The 23,941-nt window shown below is 40.4% G+C and overlaps 1 protein-coding gene across 1 annotated transcript in view; it reads left to right on the forward strand.

Moving 5' to 3' along the window:
- Nucleotides 1-517: 517 nt before the first annotated feature.
- Nucleotides 518-23,941, forward strand: part of LOC103808085 (gamma-aminobutyric acid receptor subunit gamma-3) — a gene marked incomplete at its 5' end in the record, with an annotated part of 44,184 nt that continues 20,760 nt past the window's right edge. The window contains one exon of the mRNA XM_009080850.1: nt 518-655. Within this exon, the coding sequence (XP_009079098.1) occupies nt 518-655 (138 nt within the window). The remainder of the gene's footprint in view (nt 656-23,941) is intronic.

Consider the following 23,941-nt stretch of genomic DNA (forward strand, 5'->3'; position numbering starts at 1 on the left):
CCTAATCACTTTAAAAATCCATGCTAATTTATGTCTTTCTTTTGTTTTCACTGTATGAAGTTACTTTCAGAAGGACAGTACCACACATTACGTTAGAACTATGGCAAATTTGGAAAGAATCTCTCCTCCTTTTCAGTTGTGTATTTCTTACACTGACTGACTGCCCTTTTTCCACACTGAATTGCTTTGCACAACTTCTTCCAAGCCTATGTAAAGCTGAATACTTCTGTGCCTGGACCTCAGATTAGTACAATCCACTGCACCTCTGAGAAAACCAATCATCATTTTTTTGTATTCTTAAAAAAGAAAAAAAAATCATCAGTTTGCCAGTATTAGGATTATTTTCATCTGCTGTACAACTCTTTAGCTGAAGTTTACCACTTAACTCACTGACAAAGCATCAGCTCAGGAATTTAGGTGCTCCCAAGTAGCACTGAGACAGTGAATAACTGCTGGTTTGCAGTTCCTTTTTTTTATGAAATGCAATATATTCATCTCTCTATATATTAATTTCTAGATGGATACCCTAAAGAGGAAATGATTTACAGATGGAGGAAAAACTCAGTGGAGGCTGCTGACCAGAAATCTTGGAGACTCTATCAGTTTGACTTTATGGGTCTCAGAAATACTTCCGAAATTGTGAAAACCTCTGCAGGTAAGAGTGATACAAATGGTAGTGCTTTCTTCTGGAAATCAAATTATTTAGAAAGATTCATTCCAATTTTGCTTTCATTCTAGTGAAAATTGATTTCAATGTGTAGTAATGTTCATATTAAAACCTGTAAAGTGCAGACTTCAGAAATACTGACTTTGTCGAGAATTTTTAATAGTTTTTTCTCTACTTTTCTGGTAGTTTCACAAACTGAGGAATAAATGCTAACTCGCTACAGCTGCTCATGATATGCTTGAAGTTAATACATGATTCTCATTCCTCAGCTAATTTGATTAGGCCATTCCTGTGTTGAATGCATTGTCACCATCAATTAAAGAGGAAGATTTTGAGCACAGTGGTGGGTTAGTGAATTTAGAGTCTTCAATACCAGCTAATCATTCAGCCACAGGTTTAGCATTTCTATCAATATTTCAGAAGAACTCTTCATTTCTCCCTTGATAAATATATTTGCTTATAAATACCTTGCCAGTTGATTGCAATTAAAGGATAAGGATGCCTATTTTACTTCTTCAGAAATCTTGTTGTTTGTTATAATAACAGCAATGTAATGAGAAAAAAAATATATTTTACTAGAATGCATTATTTGAACTGGATAAATTCTCATAAAATTCACACAATATCTAAACTTTATACATGACTCTGCAGTAAGCTCTGTGATTACCATTTGGTAAGTCTTCTCACAGCTGCTGAGGGAACCTGCTAGAAGCATCTCTCTGCTTAATTGGTGGTGTTTTAAAAAAAAATCCAATATATTTATGTTTTTCAAAATATAAACAAAGCTAAGCTATTCCTTTGGAAACACTGTGAATAACATTAATGACAAAAAATTATAAATCTGTGGAACTACTGCTGTTGGGTCATGGCCCACCCATTAACATCAGCAATGTATTCTCAGGGCAGGATAGCAGATAGATTTTTATCATGAAGAGTCATTAAAGCTTTAATGAATATTTTGAGCTGGTGGTTTGGCAGAACAAAATGTTGCAAACAGAACACACGTAAAAGTTCTGTTATGGGTACAAAGCCTCATAGTCTGTAAGTTTCTCAGGAATATAAATTTCCTGTAAGCTGAACCAGGTTTAAGGGAATAACCAAATCTCTCAAGTATCTCCATGTGGTTTAACCCCAGGCAGCAGCTCAGCCCCACTCAGCTGTTTGCTTACTTTCCCTCGTGGGATAGGGGAGAGAACTGGATGAGTAAAAGTGAGAAAACTCCTGGGTTAAAGACAGGTTAATAGGTAGAGCAAAACCTGTGCACTCCAGTAAAGAAAAGCAAGGACTGAATTCCCTGGCTCAGCCACCCCAGGCTCTGTCAGCTGGAACAGTGACTGGGGAGACAAATGCCATCCCTGCAGACATTTCCCCCTTCCTCCTTCTGCCCCAGGCTTTGTGTGCTGAGCATGCTGTCGTATGGTCTGGGAGATCCCTGGGCCAGTTGGGGTCAGCTCTCCCAGCTGTGTCCCCTCCCAACTCCTTCTGCACCCTCAGCTGGGGGTGTGGAGTGAGGAAACAAAAGGCCTTGAGTCTATGAAGTGCTGCTCAGCCAGAATGAACACATCCCTGTATTGCCAGCACTGTTTCCAGCACTAATCCAAAACACATCCCCACACTATGGAGAAGGGGAACTCTATCCCAACCAAAAGCAGCACAGGAGCTCACTGGAAGGGAAGGAAGGACTAGCAGAAATAAGCACTGCTCCTCCTTTGCTCCCAGCAGGAGTGATGCCATCCTGAGTTTGCACCTAGAGCTGCTCAATGAGCACAAAGGAACTACCAAGTCAGCACTATTGAGTATTGACAGTGCCTTGAGAAACAGATCTATGAACTCTTCCTTTGCCAGGATCAAACCATTTTTATAGAGGTCTTATTCAAGTATGTGAGTGGATAATGTGGGGCAAGGAAAACTCTTTCCTACACTCTTTTTAGTATATACCCAGTTCCTATTAAGATGAGTGAGTTGGCACAAGGTTTTTCCTATTATTCTATTGCTGCTTCTGCTCACCCATGTTTGTGAGTGCAAAGTCCAATAGCAGAACTGAACTTACTTTGCTGGAGCCATGTGATATTTCTGTTCTCCTAAAGGCACTTCAGTGGCAGAAGGTTGTTGGCAAGCTAGAGTTTACTCAAATACTGACACCCTCCCAACCCAAAAACACTATCAGGGGCTGTGGGAACTAAGAAAGGATGTAAAATGTATCGGTCAGATTGTCATCTGGTGTTATTAGACTAGAAAAATGAGTTGTTTATTTCACCAGATGTCTGAGAAGGGGCTCATGGTCAGCAAATATATGAAATATGTGAAAAATAAACCCCTGAGTTTGCAGATGAACCTGAGTTTGCATAGAACAGGCTTTCTGTCTGTTTTTACACTATAGTTTAAGGTAATTTCAAGGCCAGATTTACTGATATTCACAGTATTTACCATCAGGAGCAAACCCAAGGCCAGGCCTTGGGAAAAAAAAGCAGGTACATTGGAAAACCTTCAGTATGTCCCATAGAGGCAAGGAGTCCCTAATGGAGGGAGGTGGGCAGGACACAACCCTCTGGGACTGTGCAACATGTCTCAGACAAAATTGAAGGCAATTCTCTGAGGCCAGATTTACTGATATTCACAGTATTTACCATCAGGAGCAAACCCAAGGCCAGGCCTTGGGAAAAAAAAGCAGGTACATTGGAAAACCTTCAGTATGTCCCATAGAGGCAAGGAGTCCCTAATGGAGGGAGGTGGGCAGGACACAACCCTCTGGGACTGTGCAACATGTCTCAGACAAAATTGAAGGCAATTCTCTGACTCTGTGAGGGCACAACCCTCTGGGACTGTGCAATATGTCCCAGACAAAATTGAAGGCAATTCTCTGACTACCTTCTGTGAGTGTCTAAGTGAACATGTAGAATAAAGAGGCATCTGTACTGTGGCACATGTCTATGTACTGAAGCAAAACCCTGTCCAAGAAGTTTGGAAGTGAGGGAACCCACAGAGCTGCATTTTCCTGCTGTTTGGCAGTCTCTGACACAGGGTGGTGGCAGCTGCTGCTCACAGGTGTCACATCTCCTTCACAGCCAGGCCCTGGGGAGAGCAGCAGGTCAGGAAAGAGGGGCCAGGTGGTTGTGCAGGATCTGTGACACATCTGCACTCAACTGCCCAGAGAGGCTGCCCCTAGGATGCTGTTTGTGTAGGACACCCCTCCAATTTATGCTGCTCCCCAGAAAGACAGAGCTCCCCAGAGCTCCCACAGCCTATTCTCTGGGTCTGTCTGGGGTCTCTGGGCTGTGCAGGGGTCCCAGCAGCTCCCAACCCTCTGCAGACTGACAGAAAGGAGCAGCATTGCTCAGTGCTGCTCAGGGCATCTCTGGGACTAATGAGGTGGAGCTAGGGAAAGGGAAGCAGGAGGGATTCCAGCAGCAGCTTTCTGACAAAGAGAGGGACTAAGCATCATCTCTTCCTCCCAAGGGAAATTATGGAAACTACGGTTACAGGAGGCATTTGAAAGCAGACTAGGCAAAGCATGAGAAAATGTACTGCAGGGAGCAGTTCTCCACTAACAGGACATGGATTCAAACCCCTAACTTATTTTTTTTTGCTACTGACTTACACCTTTCTGTTAGCTGATGACACTATTACTCCTCATTGAATTATGTGTTCATCTATATAATGCTGCAACATTACCTTGCCATGTCCAGTACACAGATCTCTTTTTTACCTCCCCTTCAGCTCTGTTCTGGCTATAATGAAGAGGTCACACTGACTATGCAGCAACACACTGCTGCTCTTCCAGCATTTGGGGAAGTTCTTTCTCGGTAGTCATTTTCACCACAAAATTACTAGATTTAATACTTAGCAGAGTTCTGCTATTTGGTACCTTTTTCAGTCTTTCCAAACCTTTTTCAGACATCTAAATAAGCTGACGTTAATCTACAGCAGTGTCAGAGGTACATAAGCAGGAATCCAGGTGTCACAGAGCATATTTCTGAAATCTAAGCAAGATGAGAAATGTTTTAATTTCTTGCATTGAGCCACCAGTGACTTCCAGCACTGTGTTTTACTCTTGCAAGACCATCTTTTTTCCAGTAATTGGACAGCCAGATGAAGTTGTCATTGCCATATGGAAGAGGTGTACAGGTTTTTCTGGAGGATTTTTTTATTATTTCATACTAAGATAGAAACCCAACAAAATAAATACCTACAGCATATGGTGATTACATGGAATACACAGCAGAATTCTCTGCACTGGTGCTGTAGTCAAGAACCTTTATCTTGCACCCTAAGTAAGCTCTCACTGTCAGGTGATACTAAATTAATTCACAAGTACTGAAAAATTCCCCTGTTGCCATCTGGCAAGGTACTCAGATACTAAAGCAAGAGCACTTCTCTTGCTGCAATGTCAAATAAGGCTGACAAAGATAATTAAAGAAAAGGGAATACTAAGCCACCTGGATCTGAGCTGTGAAAAAAAAAGGACAAACTGCATGTAAGGAGAAAATTCTCAAATTTAAAACTGCAAATCATCCAATGGAAAGGTGACCAGGACAAGAGAGAGAGGGGGAACATCATTCTTAAAAGCACTCTGTGGGTGTTTCCAGTAAACTTCAGGTTTCTGAATCCTAGATAGGAAACAAAAACAAATTCCAAGAAAAACCTAGAATAGAATCATGAAGGAATCTACCTTTAAAGCTCATGGAGTGAGCTGTAGTGTTGCTTGCACTTTTCTGCTGACATGTCCCTCAGGAAACTGTATTCATCGTTTTTAAACCAGTTTTCTACACTGCTAGATAGATACAAAGACCTTGTAGCTATTGAATCTAATTTTCATTTACTTGAAAACTTCTTGCATCATACAAGTACTATTTGTGTTCTTCCTTGGATGCCTTTAGCCTGAGAGATTTTTTGCAGTTCAAAGAGCCTTTGAGTAAACAACTTCAAGATAATTCATCTGAAAGAGAAAACACCATAAAAGTGCCCTATTTGAAAACTTTTGTAGCTGATTTTTACACATTAAATCTATGTAACCAGACAAAAAGCCCCATTTCATACATTCTGAACAACCCCAAGCATCAATACTCAAACTCAACCAATAGCCATAACAACTGCCAGAAAAAAGTCCACCTTTGCTTCCATGCCATGGCTGTGTGATGATGAGCAGAGTCTGGCTGTCAGAAACCATGCTTTATGTTTTGAAATTGCTGTTTCATCAAGTACTTCAGCCCCTATGATGCTCTCAGCCCTGTATCACAGCGCTGCAAACCGTGGGTGATATCTATTGTCACAGATTGTCTTCCAAGAGGACATGAAGATCTACACGAACAGCTACTGGTCGAAGGGAGGAATAGACATGGTTTTATAGAGAGGCTAAATTTCACTAGGGGAGCCCCATTCAGTCAAATGTTGCAGCACAGATCACCAGCTGTCCCTGGGCTCAATGGAACCAAGTGGGACTGGAGCACAGAGGACGTGGATTCAGCCCTTCTACTCTGCTGCAGTGAGACCCCACAGGGAGTGCTGTGTCCAGCTCTGAGCCTCTTGGCATATTAAGGGCTTGGAGCTGTTGGAATGAGCCCAGAGGAGGGTCATGAAGATGATCAGAGGGCTGGAGTGTGTCCCCCAAGAAGACAGACTGGGAGAGTCCAGTTTGGAGAAGAGTAGGCTCCAGGGTGACCTTCTACCAGCCATGCAGTGCCTAAAGGAGGTTAACAGGAGAGACACAGAGGGACTTTTTCCAAGGCCTGTAGTGACAGGACAAAGGGGATGGCTTCAAACTGAAGGAGAGTAGGTTTAGGTTAGATATTAGGAAGAAATTCTTTACTTTGAGTGTGGTGAGACCCTGGAACAGGTTGCCCAGAGAAGCTGTGGCAGTGTTCAGGGCCAGGCTGGATGGGGCTTTGAGCAACCTGGGCTAGTGGAAGATGTCCCTGCCCATGGCAGTGGGCACAGTACTAGATGATCTTTAAGGTCCCTTCCAAGCCAAAGCATTCTGGGACTCTGGGACTCACCTTTCACCAGTATCTGCTGTCCCCATCACATCCTTTCTGCTTTCTCACCTTACCTACACAAACACACATACACAGAGTCCTTGTGCATCTCCTGCTCTCACAGTCCCTCCTTTGCAGCAGCTCCAGCATTGCCAAACTGGCAGATACCAGGAATGAACCCTTTGAAATTCTTCGTGCCCAACCCTCCAGCTCTGGTGCTGAAGATGCCTCTGATTGCACAGGCAGATGAGCTCACCACACCAGCACTTGTAGCCTAATTTTCACTCATATTTTCTTTCTTATCTGCAACTTCATCCACATGTTCTTCCTTAATGAAATCCATCAAATACAGTACAAGAGCCTAAAATCCTGTTTAGGAATTTAAATAGTTTGAAAACACTATTTAGTACTTTTAAATTTTACCTACTACTGGCCCAAAGAACTGACCTGTAGCACTTATAATGAATTCACTCTTTTACTTCTTCTGTGTTCATTTTTCATAGTTCATCGTGAAATATGATTCCAATAACACCTTTCAATCCAGAATGTTTGTAGAGTTTAAAATTGCTTCATGTGCAGCACCAAATACACAGCCTGGACTTGAACTGTCTCTCTCATTCTTTGGCTCCTTTTAGGAACAGAATACTGTAAATCCTTTGCAGTCATCTCTGGAATGAAGGAATATTGTAACACTTCTTTTCTGACAGCAAATACCAATTTATGTGAAAAAAAAAAACCAGAAAATTAGCCTGATTATAAGATTTATCAATAGTATTTTTGTTCATGATTTCTAACTCTGATACAGCACTTGCAATAAAACACATCCCACTATTGGCTTTTAAAAGATATTCACATGTCAAATGACAATTGATCAGAATGAATCTTTTGAAAAAGTCGCAATTTTTCTAAGAAAAAATTCAACTTTAATCAGCAATTCATATAATAGAGTCTGATAAACTTGTCAGGAGCTTCTCAGGTTAGAAATATAATAAATAAACAGACCATTGCTAATAATATTTCTATTCTGTTAAATTGTCTTTCTAAATTGGTTGCAAGTTTGACTGACACTTATGGGAATCGAAACTTTTATATTGCCCTGAAAATCCAGCACTTGCCCATCTTTTTACAAAAGCATCTCACAAAACTCATAATAAGACAGCAAATCCAGATTACTTTATTGATAGACAACTGAAGTTTGTCCCAGCCAGGGATCAGATCCTGAAATGCAGAAGTCTGAAATCAGCTATTTAGTCACTAGAAACTAGAGAAAGCTCAGCTTAATGATCTTTGAGTGGGATAAATATAATGTGCTCTAAAAACACGTTTCTTCTTCTGTTCACAAATAGTACAAAAGAAGGCTAGAGTAAGAGGAGTGGAGAGAATATTATTCCTCTCCGTGCAAGTTCATCAGAACTGCATATAGAACTGGTTTCACTCTTGTTCTTTGCCTTGTGGAGACAAATCTTTGGATAGGTCCTTACTGCTGCAAATGGTGAGGAAGAAGGAATGAAGAAATTTGACTTTGTAGTAAAGGCAAAAAGTAGAAAAAATAGCCAGTGGAAGCCTTGGAGGCAGATCTTTGCCTGCACTTTTTTTCTTAAGGGAGAATTTCAGTAGGAAGCAATTTTTCCTTAAAAACTTGCAGTTGTCCTTATTAAAGGACCTCAAGTTGTCCTTTTTAAAGACTCTCATATTGCATGGGAAAAACCCACATAGTCTTTTTCCATTATGTTCTTCTTCAGCTGATGTTTTTATCTGATAGTTCCATGTTTTGGAAGTTTTGTATGTGTCTGACTCAAGACATTCCTGAATTAATCTCCTCATTCACTCATCTCTTGCCAACATTGTATTTGACATTCCTCTTTGTATATGGAGTCCTGATCTCCTGCTCCTTTCTGCTGGAGCAGGAGCATCATTTTCCATTCTAGGATAATTCACCAGGACAGGAGGACAACAAGGTTGACTCTTGTCCAATAATCATAGCCCAGACCTTGGGATTTTGACCTGAGTTCTCCTCTGAGCTTGAAAGAGTGATTGAATATTTAATAGCAGTATGAAGAACTAGGTAAACCTCTCTCAGAATTCAGCACAAAGATTAGCCAAACCACTCACTTGAGAGATAAGGACTTTGGTCTCATGTGTCCTGGTGCTTCTACCAGTAAATCACAAGGTTAAGAAAAAGAGAAAAGAAAGGCTGGAATTGCTTCTGTGTTTTTCTAGGAAACAGATTTTGGTTCCTTACTTCAAAAAATCTCGAGCTGTGTATTCTTCATAGCAATAGAGGCTTTCCTAGCAGTCAGTTCTCCTCATCTTCAATGTTTCCTGCCCAGCTTACAGGACACTGTGGTAAGCTGATGGTTTCTGGGGGTTCATTCTGGGATTCCCAACTCCCTCACTTGCTGCAGAGAGCCAGGGCAAAAGTGTGAGGAGAATTGTGTGGCCAGGCATGGCCATGTGTATGATATCCAGGATTTTAGAAGTACATCCTTGGTCTGCTGGGCTATGTGTGTAAGGGCAGTAATGTGTTGTGGTGGTGGCAGAGGCAGCAGGAAGAGAGGGAAGTATTCCCATGGGAAAGGCACCATGACTGCACTCAGAACGGCTTTACAAGTGTCTTTAATCCACAAAATACGAAGCAGAATTGGATCGATAAGTTGTATTTACTTCTAATAAGGGACTCAGTGTAGATAGACTATTTTGACTGAAATTGGAAACGTGTCTTGAGATATTCTGACGTGCAGTGCAGATTGATGATCCAATTTCTGCTATTAATACCTCCATAATGGGGGTGGAAAGATATATTACATAAGAACTCTGAGCCTGTTTGCATAGAACAACTTTCTAGACTTGTTATTCCAGACCCTCTGGCTTTTACTCCTACTTCTCCAGCATCACACAGTACTGTATTGGTGATTTAGAGTTGGCTCCATCAAAACCTTTATATTAATGCAAACTGTGAAGGTTTGGACTTTGTCCAGGGTCACTACAATGTTATCTAAAAGTCTTTCATAAGCATCAATTGTACTTAATTTAAAACTCACTGTACTGCACAGGATATTTTATATTTTATTCACTTCTGAATCTACAATCTTAATGAAAATTTTAAGATACAGAAAGAATGGGACAGCTCTTCACATGCTGCAGAAAGCTGCCAAATGACTTTTTAGCTTTTAACTTCCCATACCTTAAGAAAAAGTGCAGCACAGACTAGTTACTCACTAGCAAGACCTCTCTAAATTTAGCCTTTATTCCTTCCCATCAGGGTCATGTTTCCAAATTTATTCCACGTGGCTCTGGGAGCTCTTTGCCTCTAGGACCCTGTTCTGCAGCTGATGTTCACAACATGCAGGTCTTGTTCATAATAATCACAGCTCCGTTTCAGTCCACACCTTCTGCTTCACAGTGACTCTGCAAATAACCAAAATATCTGCCCTGATTAGTTTCCTGATGCTGCATTTATCCACTGCCTATGCATCTTCCCATTACCTGCCAGTCTGGCCTGGATGAGCTGTGCTGTCAGAGCTAATGGCACAGTACAAGGAGAAGTGTTTAGAAAACTTCCAAACCAAAGGAGTGATATGAGACAACGTGGGAACATTCCAGAAATGCAAGTAAGCCTGGCAGGACAAGGACTACCACAGCATCCCACAGAAAACCAGAGGTGTATCCTTGGCACTTGTGTGTGGCAGTTTGGCAGGGACAGAGATCTCAGCTGGCAGAAGTCGTGATGCATTGTGGTGTTTACAAAATATTTTGGCACAAGGCACCAAAAAGACTATTGCTCTATCGGAGAAAGTTGTCATAGCTTGAGACAAACTGAAGGTGTGGACCAGAGTTTCAGTGTAGTAAAATATATAATCCCAAGAGGAAAGGAAAGTGGTGTCAGGACAAGGATCTCAAAATACTCAAGTGGCCTGTACTAAGTTCTGCCAATGTCCTTGTGCTTCTGAAAAGATAAATCCTCTTGAAGGCACTGCCTCCTCAAATGAGCCTTGTAAGTGAATTTGTTTAGTCTTTTAGACCTTGCTCTGTAAAAGAGTGATGAACTATAATAGTAGACAACATCCTTATAGGGGATAATTCTGCAGGGTAGTGGGGTGTTTTCTTGTCAGGCTTTCTTTCAAAACCTTTTGCTCTTTCTCAGGAATTAGGATCTGGTATTTATATTCAGTGGAGAGGAAAATTAGAGTTTTCATTCTGACATGGCCCATAATGACTGGCATTTGAGAGATTACATGTAGCTATCCTGCAGATCTATAGGTTGTTCCCCAGTGCAAGATGTTTAGAATGTATTATCTTTCTTTATGAGAAACAATCCACAGCTACTCCTCTTCTAATTTCTTTGTGTCTGCAACTGTAGTAGGTTCCCTTTAGCTTGTACAAATCTTTCAAGTCTGTCTTGGACCTGTGGACATCTCCCAGCCCAAACCAAAACTGCATGGGTTTGTACCAATGGAGAACATTATATTTTTAGCTAAGTATAAAATACAGATTTTCAGCTGAGAAGTACAGAACCAACACCCACGTTCTAATTCAAGTCAGTATCAAAGTCAATTGTAAACCTCCTACCAAGCAGGAACAGTTAGAGTGAAAAAAAACATCTAAAGCATTTTCTGCTCTCCATACCCACAGCTTCAGGCACATCCTTTGCATGCTATGAACAGACTACCAAATTATTCCTTCAGTAATACTGGTTCAAAACAGAAATTTTCTTAGAATGATGAAGTAGGAGTATCATAGAAGGACTACAAAGCAGTTTGAAGAGAAAAAAGAATATGCATCTAATACATTGTTCACTGGATGCAGATTGTTATAAGGCACACAAAGATGTTCAAATTGTACTGAAATTCCCACACATCTTCCTGCTGTAGTTGTACCCTTGTCAAAATGAGGCAAATCTTCTGTCAAAGCTGAAGGAAAACCTGTAGATTATAGTTTTCACCTGCGTCTTGGTCCACTTTGGTTGGAAATTCTCTCCATCTGGTTAATTTATTTTAAAAGGAAACATCCCAGAAAAAAACCTCAAACTGCTAAATGTGTGTATATTAATATAAAACATTGATTAAAATGTTACATCCCAGAAAAAAACCTCAAACTGTTAAATGTGTGTGTATTAATATAAAACATTGATTAAAATGTCTGTTGTAGCATTACCAATTTTCACACTCTATTTTATCCTTATTCTTCTGTTCCAGTACTGAGAAAGAACATCTGAGTTGGTTTTTTTTTTTTCAAAATATTTCCTTCAAGAGGAGAAAAACTTGGTAAATATTTCTTGTGTTAACGAAATAAAGACAGAAGCACATTCAAATGTGAAAAAACTCTGGTTGCAGCTTACTTTTACTCACATGGATAGAGAGAGTTATTTCTAAGGACACATCCTGAGCATCATGTCTGAAAAAACCAAGTCCTTGACAGTGCCTTCAAGGATCCTCTCAGCAAACTCTGAAGTGCTCATCACTCATTGAATTAATTTATGGTTTTTTAGCTCAAGATGCCTCCAGGATGTGTCTGCTCTTTGGCCAGGCAAAGCAGCAAACTTGGACTATCTTTACTGCTCCAAGTCACCAGGAACATCGAGGCAGAGCAGGTGTTTCATGTGTTGGGCACATTCCCTTTGCAATGAGCTGCACCCTAGAAGAGTATTCACAATATTCAGCTGATGAAACTCCTTCCATCACCCCAGGGCACTAACCAGGGTGCAGAGCTGACCTTTAGCATCCTCTAGCAGCAAACAAAGTACCTGTGAGGTGTTTTGGCCTTGACATTCTACACTGTCTCTTACAGGTGTAGAAGGTTTGGGTTTTAGCCATGTCATCTGAGCTAACAAAAGGTCCTTTAACTCAGCAGCAGCTTTAGAACTCATTTCAGGTCCAAGTCCATTGCAAATGGTATCTAATCCCATTTAAAATCAGATCCATGGTGAGATGTGCACAGAACAGGATTACATGGTGCTCATAAATACCCTATCCTATAGCAATGGAGAGTTTCTTGAAACATAACACAAAGTTTTCCCATTGTCACAACCGCAAAATAAAACACCTTAAATGGATTCAATTTCTTTTTTGCAAAACCTGACAGCTTTATGAAAAAAAAAAAAAAGTCTTCTCAGGACAGGGAACTCCAGAGAAATTCAGGAATTGCAGAAAACAATACATTTTTGACTGTTTCTGTTTTGGTAACCTCTGATTGTCTCTGATATTGAACTGCCAAATATACAACTTTTTTACCCTATATTCAACACCATTTCTAAAATATGAGCACTGCTGACACCCAGTCTCAGTTGTTTGGAGAAAAGAATTTACTCTTGTAGCTTTGCCTGAGATTAATCCAATTATAATATCCTGAAGTACTTTCAATTTCACTGATACTGTATCAAGCACTGCATTATAAGGTAACTTCTGAAATTATTTTTTTTGCAGTTCCCAAATTCATGCACAAATGACCATTTACCTCCACTACTTCCCATAGTGGTTAACAAATTGGCAAGAAAAAAATCAGATTTCAAATGCTGTAGCTTGTGGAAGTAGCAATTTCTTGAAGAATATCGTAAACATAACTTTGCATACTTAAGGAGAAATAGCTGAAAAGGAAATAGAATTTTGAGGACTGCAGCCCATCGTTTTCTTCCAGTAATCTCTCTTTGCAAGATTTTTGTACAGCCTTAGAATGACTATTTGGAAGTGTTTTGTTAGTACTGATACTGGCTCAGAAAAGGAAACCAGACAGAAAATTAATTTATTGTTAGCTTATTGTAAGCTTCAAGCTGATTCCATAGAGTAGATGTAAGATGCTGTTATCATTTTCAGCTTTTCTTCAGAAAGCTCCAGTGAAAGGCAGTGAAAATGAAGTAACTATAGCAGAAATGCCTACACCTCATATTATCTCATCTGGAGTTCTGTAAGTAAAGAAGGACATAAGTCATTCCAGAGGAGAACTGAATAATAAAATGAAAATAATAATGTTGAACATTTTAAAAATTGCATTCGTATTTTTGATTCACACAATTCATAAATCCTAAGGTACATTCAAACCTGGGTTTAGCATTTTTGTTACTTTGGTTTTGCTTTGTTCTGAAAGTCATTTGTTATCCTTCTATTTAGAAAAGCTGTCAGGCAGTTAAAGCACAGACTGTGCAGTTGTGGTCGATACATCATAAAAGAATTTTTTATAATTCCACTGTTAACTTATTTATTGAAGGTATTCAACAAATACCAAACGAGTAACAGCAAATCCAATTGGCAATACCTAAGGTCAATTTTAGAATGGTATATTAACCAAATAGGGGATGAAGTGTTCTTGAGTCCATCACATTTCTTAATTACAATATTAAATTTTGAATCATGGAAGGAGATTCAACATAAGTACAGTTTATGGTTCTGGAATTGGAGCAAACCCCCCAGGACACACTGTAAATAGAAGCAATCCCTTATCATCTCCCTGTTCTGGTTTAGATGTGGTCAAAAATCTCTGCTTTGTCCAGTTTTGTGCCAGTTCTGCTCCAGCATGTCAAGGGCAGCTCACCTTTCACCCCTAGCCTTCGGGTCTCTTTGCTGCCTTCTTTTAGTCCTTCCCTCTTTGCCTCCAAGACCATTTTCTGTCGGTACTACTCTCCTATTCAAGCTGATTTTGGGCTTTGCTTTCACCATCATTTGAACACATGCTGGAATAAGACCTTCTTCAACCTTTTGCCACAGACCCCTTGCCTTGCTCTTGGCTATTGTGCTTTTCTTTTTTTTTTTAGCACAGACCTTGTCATTCTTTCCCTCCCTAGAGACATGACAGCATTGCCTGACAAGGGTCATGCCACATCAGGATCAGACCCCACAACAGACAGGCACATTCTCCTGATCCTAACCATCACCCCTCAAACTCAACAAGCATGGGCAATGGCTTTGATAAGGCTCTAGAATTTCAGTATCCCTCACTGGCAACACATCAGGATGGCTGTGTTGCAAAAATAACCACACAGAGATTTGGGAAGCTGCAGCAATGCAGAATCAGGGCTGTGAGGAAGGTCTCAAACAAAGATCAGTAGTGAACTTTCATTGAAAGACTCCCAATATTAGTGTTGGGAATGAGGAGTCATCTGAGGATGACAAATAATTCTAGAAAGCAATGAAAATAAATCTAGGATTGATTATTATTTATTATTATCTATCTTTTATAAAAACCTAATTCTACTACTCTAAGGAGTAAGAGGACTTCATGAATCATTAACAGATATTTTTGAGAGCAGTAATAATTGGGGGGATTGAGTAAGTTCCCAGGAGTCAAACTCCTTTCAGTATTTCAGGAACAGCAGGATCAACAGATGCCCTGTCCTTTATGTCCATCATCCACGTGGGAATGCCAGCCAAGAACCTCAGGGATACCAGATGTCACCTTTTGAATCATATAGGTCACTTTTGGAATCACAGAGGTGGCTGTTGTCTTTCCAGACAGTTTGCACTCTGCAGTCAGCAGGGTCATGGTATCAAGCACTATCAGCTTCCAACTGAGCAAGGCAGATCTCTTTCCATACTTGATAGTATGTTCCCCTTGTCTATCTGCTCCAAAAATCAGGGGTCAAGGTCAGTACAGATCTTCATGAATCCTGCCTGAATTTCCTCCAGCTCTGATAGTTGTTCTTCCCACTTGGTGCAGCAAAGCCCTTTGCTTCCTTTCCCTCTAGGCTGACTCTGTCTCCCCCAAATTCCCTGATCTGTGCACCATCCAGGATGCATTAGCCCATCATGCACTCACTTCTTGGGTCATATATGGACCTTACAAAAACTTGAACCTTTAATCACTCCTTCAATTGCAGGCATGAATAATGTTGCTTCTGGCTGCACAACATGTACATGCAGTGCAGGAAATAAAGGTGTTGGCCTTGCAGTGGCAGCTTCACCTGCAGTAGTATGGGATGAGGTTGTCTATGAGACTGTTCTTGTTTTGAAGTCACAGCCTCAAGGCTGTCTCTCTTCTGCTTTTCCACCTCTACCTGGGGTTGATTCCACAGGACAGAAAGCTGCTAGTGGAATGATTTTGCAAACCACAGCACACTGAATGTCTTAGGGCCACTGTTGATTCACAGTGATTTTTTATCTTCAAAAAGAAATGGCTCAGTGGCTTTTGCACTAGAGGAAATGAAAAATTACAGGATTGTGTTAACCCTGAAAGGATTTATGGACATGGACAAAGACATTCAATAAGACTGATTCCCTCTACCTTAGTGAGAGTTTGGGGTGCAGAAGGAAGGCAGATAAAGGCAGAACAAAGTAAATCTGCATGGGATGATGAAATGTTCAACAAAGCAAGAGGCAAAGGTGAAATGAGTCGCCCACAAATGCAAGTATTCAGCAAAGCCAGAAAAAGATTCAGTGATCCCTATTTTTGTCCCAGGTTTCTCCTGAAAGCAATCAGAAGACATCCTAGTGAGGGGTTAAGATTCAGGGTGGTACTGTGCATCAAGAAAGGTTTTATCTGTTTATTTACCTTACCTGTCCCTTGTCCTCTTGTGCTGGGAACTGTGACCATGGGTGTACTGCTGAATCAGAACTGACTCAAACTACTCACAGTTTGACAGTAGATAAAAATAGCAATATTTCAACTTCATTTGCTTTCCTCAGGGTAATTTGTTTTACCCTTTGCCTTCCCTGTTCCCCATCACTTCACATTATGAGACCCTCAGTTAACAACTCTGTATATTTAAATCACTTCCTAGCAAAAAGGGAAAGTCAAACTGAACTTTTAAACATTTTCATTCCTCCTCTTTGTTTGTTTATTTCTGTTTTGTTTTGCTTTGTTTCTCCCTCCTGACACCAGCAGCTTTTCATGCTGTAAATTTAGTTTGGCAAACTGCTAAAGATTATCTTCTCTGTTCATGCTACTTGTGGGGACCTTGTGGAATGTGATTTATGGGTCAGATATATGTTATAGGAAGAGCACTAGAATCAGAAAAACAAGAAGAAACAGAGATGTTCTCTCTTCCCCAGAATCTAGTGTGGTAACTTGCATTGGTTTAAATGGGATATAAAAATAACAGCCAATCAGTATGTCATATTTAAATTTATTTCTTTATGTTTACCAAAATTTACATGACTTCACAAAAAGGCAAGAGAACATTCTAATCATGTAGGATTTAAAAGTATGGATATCCTACTATAGATATATTTATGCAATTATTTTACTGCAAAAACAGAACATGAAATTATCTGCACAACTGGAGACTGAAGGAAGAAACAGGGAGAGAAAAGATTGACTTGTTTAGCTGTGATGTAAAAACTTTGAGATTTGCATTTAGTTCTAGCTAAATATGCATAAAGACAAGAGGAAAAAAGTCAGAAAACCCCCTTTCTCACAGTGTCTGTGGAATTAAACATGTCCTGTTTTTATTTACACTAAAACACAGTTTTCTTCCTCTGCAATTCCATGTAAATGCTGCCTCAAGCAGTAGCATTGCAGGATCTCCCATGATTTCCAGCATCAGTAATAAAAAGCAGCAGCTTTACTAATCAAACATCTTCAGCCAGCCAAACATCATTAAAATGGATGTTATCTGACAGTGCAAATGCATAAGCACCTGGAAACATTTCTCTGAAATACTGACTCAATGGTAAGTGAAGGTAGATGATGCCTAGCCCTTTACTCCTTGTCCAGGCTTCTTCTGGGCAGGAGATCACCCTGAAGGAGAAATGTAAAAATTTCCTGTAGGTCCAGGAGGAAAGAAATCCTCTCTTTCAGGTCATATTTTACTTCAAATTTAATATACTAGAAATCATGCCTCATTTGGTGATTTTGCTTCATTATTGATCATGGTTCATTATATAAACCCCATTAAATAATCTTAAAAATTTCCAAGAGAAGACAGAGTTGGGAAGTGATGAGGAACTGGAATCACAGGCCTGGGACTGGTTGGACAAGGACACCAATACCCAGTGAGAAACAAGCAGCTCATGAGAGGTAGAAAGTGAAAAACAGAGGAGGAGTTTTGGTAAGGCTGGAGAAGAAAAATTCTGTTGTAGGAAATGAAGCTATGCAGTGTGGGAAAGACTCGTGTAGAGGTGAGAAGGGAGATGGGAGGGATGAGGAGCCTGGGGCTGGGATCAGGAGCTGGGGAACTGGTGCTGGAGCTGTTGGCACAGCTGTGCATGAGGAAAGGCCTTGGACAGAGGCAGAACACATGGAGCTTGGTGGAAAGCTTGGTTGGAAGCATTGGTGTTCAGAGCCTGGAACGGAGTCCAACGCGCTCAGATTTCACCAATACTCCACTGACAACAAAGTGCTTAGGAACACATGGCAAAGTGTTTGTTTTGTCCATTTCTGGAATTAGGTGCTAAATGACCACAGACAGTATCAGTCACTGAGTTCAGGTATCAGTAGGGCTGCAGGATAGCCTAAAATAAAGTGAGGAAAAAAGATATTCAGGGGCACCTTTTGTTCAATCAGGAAGAGGATTGATTCAATAGGGGCCTTTGAATCCAGCAAAACATCAGCTGAAAATCCAGAAAAGAAACAAACAACCGCCTAAATGCAACAACCTCAAATGAAAATCCAGAAAACAAACAAACAACCTCCTAAATGCAACAACCTCAAATGGAAATCCAGAAAACAAACAAACAACCTCCTAAATGCAACAACCTCAAATGAAAATCCAGAAAACAAACAAACAACCTCCTAAATGCAACAACCTCAAAGCTTCAACCATTGTGGCTTTTGTCATTCCTTGCTACCTGGAAGGAACTGCCAGAACTGGAATATTCCCTGTTGGCAGGGGCAGTAAGCTTTGTGAGACTTGATAGGCTCCTGCAGGGAAAATCAAGGCAATCTGCATTGACAATGTCCTCCCTGTGCTGAAAGAACCTTGCAGAACACAGGGAACAAAAAGGGAAGTTTCAGCTCTTAACGCTGGAGTCTGCTGGTTTCAACATGAACCTGTTTGAAGAATGACCCTTTAAAATCACAGCAAGAAAGAACCTGAGAAGAGAATTAAGAGAATTGCACTTTTCTTCAAGCAAAGTCTTTCAAGAGAAAAGATGTGCAGCCAACAACTGCAAAGACACCTCATCAGATTGAGGTTTAGGTTTATAACTGTTCTGGCTTATAGTTACCGTCAGACTGAGGTTTAGATTTATAACTGTTCTGGCTTATAGTTACCCAGGTCTTTGATTTTGTTAGAAATATCACAGGTAGATCAGAAGGGAGGGAAATGAGAAGCTCCAGATCCCACACACTGTCTTACTGTCTGTGGTAAGGAATAATCCTGACTGTCTGTGCCTCCACCTCATCTATGTTCTACTACCAATCTGAAGTGTTATGGGGTTATGTAGAAAGCCATTAAAAGATGGAATAGATGTATATACACATACACATATATAGGTATATACATATATAACCATGAAACAAGAATATCAGCTATTGTTGATGTCCATTTCTGCAAGGTTGAGAGGATGGCATGGCAAGGAACAGGATATATATCAAGTTTAACTACATCATAATTCTGCAGTGTTGAGCTGCTAACATCATATATTCCTTCAATCCTAAGGATTATCTTTCAAGTTTATATATTCTCACATTGATGGAACTGTATCTGAAATGTTTTTATAATATTGTCTGCTACATGAAATCATCCAGGCCTTGGTTAAAAAAACTTAAAATTAGAAATTCATGGATAACATCATAAAAGACATCACAAGAATAGGAATAGATTTCTGAGTGCTCATGGAAACTAATTGTGTTTGCCATTTCTGATGGAGACATATGTTGTCATGCAAGAGTATAGATCACTCTGGCTGGTAATTAGATGACAACATTATTCATTGGCTTCATTAAAATCTCTGTTTAATGATTATTTTAAAGAACAAATTGAATTTTCTAACATTCAAATTCAATGTACGGAAAATTTTGTTTGTGATCATTTCCAAAGCAATTCGCAATCTAAGAGGGAATATGATTGAGGTTAAAAAAAAAAAAGTGTTTGATAGGTTGAGTTAGAGCAAAATTGCATCTCTGTCTTTGCTCAAAGTAGGAAAATAATAATAACAAGGAAATAATGAAACAGGATGAAGAATGCCTGAGGATAGGTAGCTCCAACTGTAATAAAGCAAGTGGAGGAAGGTTGACTCAAGGAGAAAATCAAGGAGGAAGTGGTTAGTGGTTTCATAGTTGAACTGTCTGGAAGATATTTTCAGAATAAGAAAGGATTTGGTTTGGGTTTTTTTTTCTTTGTTGTGGTTATTTAAATGTGTCTTTCCAAAATAGCCAAAACAATTAGTTTATGTCAAACATTAATTACAGTACTTGCCACAAATAACAGTTTAAATCAAACCAGGTTACAAACTGTACTAAAAAAATCTTTAACCAGTGGAACAACTTTCTTCTGTGTTTTAGGGTAATCTTTCTGAAATTTCTGAAAGCAAAAAGCTCCGAGGCTGTAGCATTGTTGGACAAAATTCAGTTCCTCCACAGATAGCCCACACATGCCTAAATTCTCTGGGAAATGCTGACAAAATGCAGCTGCACATTTAAAAACCCAATGAAACCTAGGGCAGTGCTCATAGGTGATCTGTCATTTTCACTTTGGTAGTATCAATATTGTGCTCTTTGTCCTAAAAATACACTTACATATTAATAGAAAAAACAACCTACTTCCATCCCAAGTTTTTGTCCTAAAAATACACTTAGATATTAATGGAAAAAACAACCTACTTCCATCCCAAGTGTTCTTTCAGGCTCTTCCAAGCACTTCAGTTTTAACAGTCTCTCCTATTCATTTTCTGGCAGTTTAAGGAGGTTACCCTTCCCATTAGCAGCTCATTAACGTTTTATTTATGCACAAAGGCTCAAGGTTTGCCATAACTGATCAGCAATGCCATAGAAACCTAACTGCAGGTGCTAAACCACGTAGGGACTTAGCACAATAGCCTTTTATCCAAGCAGGGCACTCGTGTGTTTATTCCTGTTATTCCTGTTGCACATCTACTGCACAGTCTGCAACAAATTGGAAACAGAGCCCAGCAAGGGTCTAGCTGTAGAATAAAGTGACTGGTAATCACAGCTTAATATATGTAGTCAAAGAAAGAATTTGTTAAGGGAAAACAGGCTCTGATATCAAAAGGGAAAAAAACCCACCAACAACTCAAAAAAAAACCCCAAACAAACAACAAAATAAAGAAATATTTAAAAAAAAATATAAAAGGAAAGGAGTAAAAGGGATAGGCACAACGGTTTGGTCCTGCCCCAGCTTTTCCCCCAAAACACTTTTTATTGGAGCAAGTGTACATAGCAAACTTTACTCCTTGTTGACAGGTATTTCTTGAGCATCTATTTACACTGTTCCAATCTCTACCTTGGGCTAATCTAATGTCCTTCTTAAATATTTATGTGTTGCAGATGAGTGAACTGTCAAGAGTTAGTGTTCAGTAAACAGGTACTGTCAGCACAGGTTCAGCCATAGCACTTGGGTCTTGCACCCTTCCCAGAGAGAAACCAGATTTCTCTTCTTCCTTAAGCTTAAGCTCTTCCCCTCAGGTTGATACATACTAAGCATCATGAGTATTAATTGTCTTGCAGAGAACTGTGACCAATTTGTCTAAATGACATACTTTGTTCTCCAGTCTGTCTGGTGGTTTCTAAGAGTACTGTTATTGGAGACATATCTGAAAAACTTATTTATGCTTCTTTCTCAAAGTAAACTGTTGCTCAGGTGGCTTTTAGGCAAAGTAGGTCTTGATTGTGATGACTCTTGTGTATGTGGTCAGGTTACAAAGGTTTGCATACTATAGAAATGGGACTCTAACCATTAATTTCCTGAGCTTCCTTCTCACAGGTCTGAATCATATCTCCCCAGCTAGTTATTTCTAGTCTCTTACCATTTTGTGTATGTGGCATTTTCTCCCTGTGTTGTGTTCATGATTCATCTGTGGAAGCAAAGCTCAGGGTAGAGACTGCTGGCTGTGAAAAAAATAAAATAAATTAGAGGCTTAAATTAAAGCTGCCAATGAATTTTTTTTTTTGGCTGCCCCTCAGGTACCACATTAAACACTTCATTTTTTGCAGTCCTAAGTCCTTCAGAAATGGAAACATTCCTGCACTTTCTTCTTCAGAATATTTAATATGAGTGAAATATGCAATGTAAGTCCCATTCTCTTTTCATTAGAACACCGATACCGACAGATTCAGTTTACATATTTAAAATTAATATTTGTAGGAGAAAACTCTCAGAAGTGCCTGTTGGTCAATGTGTGGAGTGCACAGAGCCATGAGGGTCTGCATGCTGCAGACACACAGCAGCAGTGGTCCCAAAGTAATCCCACTAAGACTGGAGATCCACCAGTATTGACAAGGCATTCCTAGAGCTGCAGGTGGGCCCAGGGCAAGCTGGACCTAAAGCCTCTCTCATGCTCATCCAATTACCTGGTAAACATGTGGCAGAAGTGGCTTAGAAACCTGTACCTCATTGATTTCCAGTACTGAAGTGCTTTTGAAGGTGCTGCTGCTAATCTTTAAGCTGCCGAGGACATCCACTGAGCTGGAGCTCACACCTGGCTGTCCCATGAAGGCAGAGCATGGTTGCAAGTCCCAGGTCTGCCAGGCACAGCAAGGAAGGCTGTTCATGCTGAAAACAAACAGTACAGCCAGAGGTATGCAGCAATTATGAACTGCAGCCTCCAGTCTTTCTGTAGATGTCCCACCAATGTAGCTCTTCAGATTTTTAACTCAGTCCTCTCTTGTGGATGAACCAGACTTGGCCCTTCCAGTCAAAAAAAGTCATGAAAATGTAATCTTGTCCAGATGCCCTAAGGCAAGCAGCTGTGGCACAGGCATGTCCTGCAGGGGAGCAGAGGTCTCAGCTGCCAGGGAGGTTTCCTGAGCCAGGGAAACCCGAGGGGATCCCCAAGACTGGCCAGGAGCTGACAACTCACCCAAGAGTGACGAGGTGTGAGTGGGGCCAGGAGAGACAGTGGTGCCCACAGCTCCCACAAGGGTCAGCAATCATCCATCCCAGCGTTGGCCAACGCTTCCAGCCCCATGGGGCTGCTGAGGGAAGAGGCAGCAGTGCAGACCTCAGACTGTGGAAGGCATCTGGACCTTCTTCTGAGGCAGGGACAGGCAGCACACCTGCACAGCAGCAGGGAGGGATCAATTTTCCCAATGGAAACTCTGAAGTACCAAACAGACCAACTAGGTAATCCAGGAGGACAGTACACTAAGGAAAAAAGGCTGGTAGAAAGAGGAAAAAAGGATCGTTTTTAAATAACAAAATTCATTTATTAATAGCACATTGTAACAAATGCACTAGGGGCTGAGAATGAAAAAAACCCATTGCATTCATACCACAGGTACAAGCTAGGGAAATTAATAAAGGCAATAGTCATGGGCTGATTATGAAAAGATTTGAAAAGGTGATACAATGAAAACTGAAGAGACAAAACCAGTCGTTGCTGGGAATCTAAGACTGATAATAATCCAGTTAGAAAGGCTTGAGTAGGCAAAGAAGGAGCTCCAATAACACTCAATCAGAAGTAGCATTACCTTTCACCAGCTGTCAAATGTCTTGGAAGTAAATAAGTGTGACTGCATATGGATCAATATTTTTCTTTTTTCTCCCAGATAAACCAGCACGCAGATTGGCAGTTTGCATCTGTGACAGTCTGCAAATACCTTTGTAGAAAAACAATCTACCTACAATGTGAAGTGGGAAATAGCTTTGCCAGATGGGTTTAATCTGAAAGACTAGGCTAGAAAGCTCATTCTGCAAATACAACAAATACAAAAAATTCTTTGGATTTTCTCAGCCTTACACTTTACAATTCCTGAACTAAAAGAGCATTGTCTCCATATGCAGGAATTTGATGTGACATGAAAAGTTAGAGTATAAAAGATAAACCAACTCTTGTAGTATTTTTGAATGCATGGAATCGCTTACTGGTTTTATGTATGGAAAAGAGACAACCCAATGTTACAGTCTAGGGGAAGAGTAGCTCAAGAGTTGTTCACTGGACAGGGACTACTTGGGAGTGCTTGTGGACAGTGGCTCAATATGAGCCAAGAGTGTGCACAGGTGGCAAAAAGGCCAATTGCATCTTGGCCTGTATCAAATCTAGTGTGGCAGCAGCACTAGGGGAGTGATCAGGACACAGCTCAGTGCTGTGTTCAGCTTTGGGCCACTCACTTAAAAAAGGAGTGAGTCCAGCCAAGGGCAACGAGGGCAGAAAATGTCTAGAACACATGTCCTATGAGGAAGGGCTGAGAGAATTGAGTTTGTTTAGCCTTGAGAAGAGGCTCAGGAGTGACCTCATGGCTCTCTCCAACTCCCTGA

The sequence above is a fragment of the Acanthisitta chloris genome, unplaced genomic scaffold, assembly GCF_000695815.1.
Source record: "Acanthisitta chloris isolate BGI_N310 unplaced genomic scaffold, ASM69581v1 scaffold998, whole genome shotgun sequence".
Taxonomy (NCBI): Eukaryota; Metazoa; Chordata; class Aves; order Passeriformes; family Acanthisittidae; genus Acanthisitta; species Acanthisitta chloris.